Genomic DNA, 7,977 nt, shown 5'->3' with positions numbered 1-7,977 from the left:
TGGGGCCAGGGCGGGAGAGATAGCTCTTTCGAAGAGATGGCTAATGGAGGATGTGAAGATGTGGCTAATGGAGATGTGAAGATGCATATGTAGGTGAGGGAGGTGAACATGCCAGCCGCCGGGTGATCAATTCCCGTGGCCGGCCGCCAGCGACGATGCAACTTCCGATCAGATCGATTTCCGACGATGATCAGGAATGGCGACGACGGTCGAGTTCCGCGCAGGAACCGAATGGTTGACACCAGCATGGACTAAAGGGGGTGCCAGCAGGCGCATGGGTTTTAGTCCCGTTCTGTATCCCAAACCGCGACTAGAGGCCCATAAAAACCGAGACTAAAGGTTGGGGCGGTTTCGGGGCGACGTGTCTGGACCATTAGTCTCAGCCCAGGACACGGCCTGGACTAAAGGGCTGGACGAAAGGCATGTTTTCTACCAGTGGGCGCTACCTCTTCTCTTTGGTGACAATGCACGATGGGGGCGCCAACATCTCTTCTTGGGTGCGGAATTGACAGCGTGGAAATTGATGTCGTGGCACGGACGGTGGAGCTGCCACACCTTCGCGTCGTAGATGCGCATGGCCTCGGTAGCCGGAGGAGCTGCGGCGCGGAGGCATGTTGGCGGAGGGAGAGGATTTGGAATGATGCACTTCGATGGTGGAGCGGAGGGAACAAATAAGAGAGGTTTCAGTGGCGGTTGAGAGCGCACCTTTTGTCCTTTGTATTGCGTAACCGGCGCGGGAGATTTGGCGGACGCGGTAAAAATAGGCACGCGATACTATTCGTGTCTGCTGGAGCTTGCTTGATACGCGTGAGACACATGTTCGTTGGGAACCCCAAGAGGAAGGTGTGATGCGTACAGCAGTAAGTTTTCCCTCAGTAAGAAACCAAGGTTATCGAACCAGTAGGAGTCAAGAAGCACGTGAAGGTTGATGGTGGCGGAGTGTAGTGCAGCGCAACACCAGGGATTCCGGCGCCAACGTGGAACCTGCACAACACAATCAAAGTACAAGAACAAGTATTGCAGTAGATTGTATTCGATGTAAAAGAATGGACCGGGGTCCACAGTTCACTAGTGGTGTCTCTCCAATAAGAAATAGCATGTTGGGTGAACAAATTACAATTGGGCAATTGACAAATAAAGAGGGCATAACAATGCACATACATATTATGATGAGTAGTGTGAAATTCAATTGGGCATTACGACAAAGTACATAGACCGCTATCCAGCATGCATCTATGCCTAAAAAGTCCACCTTCGGGTTAGCATCTGCACCCCTTCCAGTATTAATTTGCAAACAACAGACAATTGCATTAAGTATGGTGCGTAATGTAATCAACACAAATATCCTTAGACAAAGCATTGATGTTTTATCCCTAGTGGCAATAGCACATCCACAACCTTAGAACTTTCTGTCACTGTCCCAGATTAAATGGAGGCATGAACCCACTATCGAGCATAAATACTCCCTCTTGGAGTTACAAGTATCAACTTGGCCAGAGCCTCTACTAGCAACGGAGAGCATGCAAGATCATAAACAACACATAGATGATAGATTGATAATCAACATAACATAGTATTCCATATTCATCGGATCCCAACAAACGCAACATGTAGCATTAAATAGATGATCTTGATCATGATAGGTAGCTCACAAGATCTAACAATGATAGCACAATGAGGAGAAGACAACCATCTAGCTACTGCGATGGACCCATAGTCCAGGGGTGAACTACTCACACATCACTCCGGAGGCGATCATGGCGATGAAGAGTCCTCCGGGAGATGATTCCCCTCTCCGGCAGGGTGCCGAAGGCGATCTCCTGAATCCCCCGAGATGGGATTGGCGGCGGCGGCGTCTCTGGAAGGTTTTCCGTATCGTGGCTCTCGGTACAGGGGTTTTCGTGACGAAGGCTTTAAGTGGGCGAAAGGGTAGGTTTGGAGGCGGCGCGAGGGCCCCACACAACAGGGCGGCGCGGGCCCCCCTTAGGTCGCGTGGCCCTAGTGTTGCGGCGCCTTGTCGCCCCACTTCGTAACTCCTTCGGTCTTCTGGAAGCTCCGTGGAAACATAAGACCCTGGGCGTTGATTTCGTCCAATTCCGAGAATATTTCCTTTGTAGGATTTCTGAAACCAAAAACAGCAGAAAATAGCAACTGGCTCTTCGGCATCTTGTCAATAGGTTAGTGCCGGAAAATGCATAAATATGACATAAAGTGTGTATAAAACATGTGAGTATCATCATAAAAGTAGCATGGAACATAAGAAATTATAGATACGTTTGAGACGTATCAGAGCTCTCAATCTATTCGCGCACGCGATTTTTATCGCGATAATTTGTGGGCGCATGTTGGTGATGCTCTAAGAGTCTCACAATCGATCGAACATTTTTTGCATGTTCGACAAAAGTGGACGTGGGTGTTGATTATTTGGAAGGAAAATGATACTATGCCTTCGGGGGATGGCACGCATCGTAGCCTCCGGCTTCTAGGAACGACGCGTGTCCCTGTGGTGGAGTAGGAAACTACAGATTTCCGGTGGGCCCCACCCATCTCCGCCTGGGAGATACCGAGCACCGCCGCCGTAGTCCCGCTGTGGCCAGCCGCCGTATTCCTGATGCGCGCCGATGACCTTGGCACCCGCCACCGCACCTCCTGTCGAATCCCGCGGTGCACTCGCGTTAGAGACGAGCATGGCGAGGCGGCAGCCGGGCGAGCTCATCCCCCTCCGAAACTCCCATGCTGAATCCCGGCACGCAGAGCACGGTGACGCGGCAGCCGCCAAGCTCATACCCTCCAACCACGGCCGCTGCTAGCCGGCCATGCGATTCGTCGACATCCCATATCCCCTCGCCACCGAACCCGGTCGCAACCATGCGTCCATGGCGGTACTCCCAGGCGAGGTCACCGGCGTGCGTGCTCCGGGGATATCCGGTTGTCCCACACCATGCCTCGACGTCCTCTGCCGCCCCAATCCATGCGTTGCTGTGAGCGGCACGGCCCGTTGGGTGTGAGCCGCGAGCGGCACCATGCGTTGTTGGGTGAGGCGCTCGGTGTTGCTACCGTCCATTAGCTGAAGTGCTACCATATGCCTGCCTAGGGGTGTTGCTAGTGAGATTTTCTTGATGTTGTTTAGAGTATTTTCAAATGCTACGACTATTTTATAGTTTTGCTATAATATTATAAAAGTTTTGCTACGAAGTCTCCGACGAGATCTCTGTTGATGTCTCCGTTCTGTGAATTTTGCATCATGGGAATACTTTTTTTGCTACCACTTTTCTATGTTCTTGCTACAATTGCACAATATCTTTGCTACCAGGTCTCCGGCGAGGGGTCCATGAGGGTCTCTGGCGAGTTCCTTGTCGATGTCTCCAACGATATCCAATTTTGCTACAATAGCAATTTTTTTGCTACATGCTCTCCTGCGAGTCTCCAGTGGTTTGTCCGGCGAGCTCAGCCTCCTTTTATTTCATGGGTGAATCGTTTTTTGCTACACTGAAGCAAAAGCGAGACTTTTTTTGCTACCCGGCAGCGAAAAGGACACGTGTCAGCACAGGAAGCAGGAGGCTGGGAAATCAAATCCCCGGGGATTCCTAGCACTGCCCTATTTGGAATTGTTGGAGGAGGTCGGTAGATTTAGTATCTACTAGGTAGAGTCCTGGACCCACAATTAGAATCACATACGGAGCGGAGTAAAAGTTCTCCTAATTAAGGTTTTTTTTGTGAAATACATGTTCTTTCCTTTGCAAACATGCGCGCGTTGCCCACAGATCTAAGAATCAATCTAGGCAAGAGCCCCGCCACCGGCCATGATGTACACGAGGTCGATTCACAGGTCGGCTCTGCTCCGAGGCACGCTTCGGTTTGAAATCGTCGGCTACAAGGTGCAGAAGGCGATCGCCAGCGGCGCCGCCGAGTCCTCCGTCAAGTCCGGCGCCTTCCAAGCCGGCGGATACTACTGGGCGCTGGTTTGTACCTTCGGCCACGGTCAGCTCGCGTCCATCAACCTCGATCTTCTCGGCCCCGTGGCCGCCGAGGAAGATGTCATCGTCGTCATGGCCAGCCTCAGGATAGACGACCCTCTTGCCCAGTGGCCGCCGGCCGAGTGCCAGAGCGACGACGCCAACGCCTTCTCTATGGATGCTAGTTATGGCAGGACGGCGGAGCTGCATGTTCCGGACGCGTTCCATGGCCATGAGACGCGCTACGTGAGGGATGACCACCTGATCATCCACTGCACTGTCGACGTCCTCCAGGACGAGGAGGAAGACGCCACCACGGCGGGTACTGTCTCGGTGGTGCCTTCGCCGACTATCTCCGGGGATCTCCATGAGGTCCTTCTACTCGAAGAATATATGGAGTTATCTGAGATGATGAAGAAAAGCGCGTCGCCACAAGTGATGCGCGTCTGCCACGAGTTCAGCATCCCAAACTTCTGCGCCGTGCAGAAGAGGCATGGTGTCGGCGAAGAAATCTGTTCTGGTACTTTTCAGGTCGGCAGTTATGACTGGAATTTAACCGTATACCCATCAGGATCAGGAGACCATGACGATGACGATAAAGGGCAATATATCTCCATCTTCCTTCAGCTGGTGACTGATCCTGGAACTAGCCATGTCAAGGCGCTCAAAGTTTTCACGATCTGGAGTGGCGACGGATCACCAAAGATCGAAGTAGGAGCGGAAAGCATCTATACTAGTGATGTTAGGGCCTGGGGTTTCTCAGATGTCGTCACCGTGGAATCTTGCAAGTCGCACTATCTGAATTATGATCGCTCCCTCACCATATACTGTAGTATTGTTTTTGTCAAGGAGGACTACCCTACTCCAGAACCCACCATGGACGACACTAGATCCGTTGTTCCCGTGACATGCTCTGACATCACTGGGCATCTCGAGCAGCTGTTGGTGAGGGAAGAAGTGCCAGAAGTGCGGTTCCTAGTCGAGCAGAGTGAGATCAGCGCACACAGGCTCATAATCGCTGCACGTTCACCGCTCCTATACGAGCTGGTGGTATCCACGGACAACAACAATAATCGTGTTGTACGTATCGACGACATGAGGGCGACAGTATTTAGGACCGTGCTCCGATTCATCTACACCGATGAGCTGCCTCCAATGTCTGAACTAATGGTAACTGATCATAGATACGGCAAGGTGATTGCAGGAGACATGTTGGCAGCGGCGTGCCGGTTCCGCCTAGATAGGATGAAGGCTATGTGCGAAAACTTGGTAGCATGTTGAAGTTGGCGCGCCGTTACAAGTGCTCGAAGCTCGAGGAGTGTTGCATCGAATTCATCTCGCTACAACACGTGGCCAAGGAAGTGTTGAAAAGAAGCATAGACTAGCTGAAATATAATGTGATTATATAGTACTAAAATCGGTACGTGTCATTTGATTTCCTCCGTGCTTGTGCTCTCTTTCTCTCCTTCCTTATGACTTGTTGCCTCTGTTTTTCTGCCTTCAGGAGCAGAGCCCAATAACGCTACCCTCGCCTCTTCTCTGTGCGTCCATCGGATCAAATCTACCTCAACTCTAGAGTTTCAATTCCATGGGAGTGGTATTTTTTTGAATTTATCTATTATTGTTTATATAAATTACAGCAGTATTATTAAAAGAACTGTTCTAGTGTTTGTATAGGCATATGATATACCTATAATAGTGCTTCTCTTATTTGGAATATTATTTGTCAAACACGTATACACTATGTGCAAGTCTATTCTAAAAAGAGAAAAAAAAATCCACCACTAGTCTTATGTGAAAATTTTTATATACATTATATTTTATTATGTCAAGTCATCAAACATACTTCAATGTGAAAAAATCTATGCTACAAGTCATCAGCCACACCTTTATGTAGTAAATTTTTGCTTCAAAATTGTATGCTATATTAGAGTGGTGCATCAAGGTGTCTTGAGCCCCAGTTCTGCCCCTGTATCATGACCTCGACTACAACATGACAGTCGGGTCCTGCCATTTGTAAACGCCAGCAGCCAAATAAAATTGCACACCCGACGCTTTTTTTCCATGGCACTTCGGATTCACCACGCGCTCTCCCATCGTGACACCACACCATCCACCTCGGTACACTAATAGATAGCGCAAAATTTAATGCCATGTACAGGTAAGATGCGGTGCATTATTTTTACGTTTTTCCAGCTCCTTTCGGGAGCAGAAAAAGTTAATCATAATTAACATTAATAAATTAGTTTCTACATTCCATTCAGATTGTAATGTTCATGTCGTTAAGATAAGACAATTTATTTCACTAACACATAAAACTCATTAGATTGCATTACATAAATAGGTAGGCAAGTTGTATTTCACGAAACAAAGCAGAATGAGCAACCGATTAACTCAACTACCTACTACAACCTGCTAATATAGAACTAATCTCCTAGTTGCTAAACTAGTTCTTGCCATTTTCAACTAGCCATGCGCTGATGACCTAACCGAGGTCCTGCTAATATAGAACTAATCTCCTAGTTGCTAAACTAGTTCTTGCCATTTTCAACTAGCCATGCGCTATTTCGCAAAAAAAAACTAGCCATGCGCTGATGACCTAACCGACGTCAGTTCCGTCCTGCTTCGTGCAAGGGTTTAGCCGGCCATCCTTTGTGCAGTGGTTCTACCTGTCGTCCTTTGTGCAGTGATTCGGCTCACCGTCATTTCTGCTTGGGTTTGGCCCACTGTCCTTCGTGCAAGAATTTGGCCCGACTCATTTCTTGAAGTGGATCCGAAAGAAATATAAGCGCGATTAAAATATAAAAGAACAAACGAAACGAAACAAAGCGAAATGAAATGAAATGCGGTGAAAATCTAAAAGCAGAAACGAAGCGAAACAAAATGCGGTGCACAACGAACATGACGTTCGTGATGGAGGATTCCAACGTGGTTTGACCACATCTGGCGCCACGACCGCCCGAGGATCGCTTGGGCATATCTATAACACTAAGAGAAGAAGAAAACCACAAACAAATAGGGTTCTATGTGGATAGAGGTGTTCTTGGGATCTAGGGTTCATAGGGGAAAGAGAAGAGTGTGGCGGACTGGGTTGTGGGGTTGTGGAGCAAGCGTGCTTCCTGTATTATACGTATAGTTTTTTTAAACTTTTCTACTGCAGGGGAAGCCCCAGAGCCCTTTATTAAACAATAAGCAGAGTACAAACTATGTAAATCAATAAAAAAAATACAATGGGGTTCTAAGCCATGATGACAAGCTGCTAGCAAGAGAACTTTTAACCCTTTGCTTCAGCATGGTGATATCTAAGACAAAACCTACTCTCCAGCCCCTGAAAGAAGACCTCTTATGCTCAAAATTCCATTTATTCCTTTCTTCCAAATAATCTACCAAGCTAGAATTACCACTTCCGTAAAGCAGGGACCCTTGAAACTTTTCTTAGCAAATGTCACACTCTTCTCTATGGAATAATCTTTCCATTGAATCTGAAGATAATTTCATATCCAGGAACTAAATTGACATGTAACCAAATATGTATGGTGCAGAAAGACCTAAATCGAAATGAATGGGTCATCAGAGCCTTCACATTTCTCAATTCCTTCCCCATTTAATAAGTTGCTTTTTTTAGCGGAACAAGTGCTTCCAATCCTCAAGAACATGTTGATGACATAGCAAAAAATCCTTATTATCTGTGACCCGCCAATGCCTATGGATAAGCATATACTTATTGTTAATCCTGTCGTGGAGAATCAGCCATGCAAAAAAATGTGTGCTTGGACATACATTTAGACTTCCAGATAAGTTTTTATGGCAAATGATCATGCATCTGTACAACTGTTGTTTGTAGAAAGACCTAGAAGAATATATTCCCTTATTAAACTGTCAAGACCAAATATCATTACCCTCCTGGATGAACAAAGTGATCAAGATATCCTGGAGCTGATTATACTCATCAAAAGCTTCCACATACAAGGGTAAATGGAAAGCATCATGTGCATCATATGATGTCCACCAACAATCACAC

General features: G+C 47.6%; 1 protein-coding gene across 1 annotated transcript; it reads left to right on the top strand.

Moving 5' to 3' along the window:
* Positions 1–3,803: 3,803 nt before the first annotated feature.
* LOC139837857 (BTB/POZ and MATH domain-containing protein 1-like) lies at positions 3,804–5,237 on the top strand. Its single transcript, XM_071827156.1, has one exon. It carries the CDS (start codon positions 3,804–3,806, stop codon positions 5,235–5,237), a length of 1,434 nt encoding a protein of 477 aa, XP_071683257.1.
* The last annotated feature ends 2,740 nt before the right edge of the window (positions 5,238–7,977 follow it).

The sequence above is a fragment of the Lolium perenne genome, chromosome 3 (assembly GCF_019359855.2).
Source record: "Lolium perenne isolate Kyuss_39 chromosome 3, Kyuss_2.0, whole genome shotgun sequence".
Lineage (NCBI taxonomy): Eukaryota > Viridiplantae > Streptophyta > Magnoliopsida > Poales > Poaceae > Lolium > Lolium perenne.
This window is presented reverse-complemented; position numbering and strand designations above follow the sequence as displayed.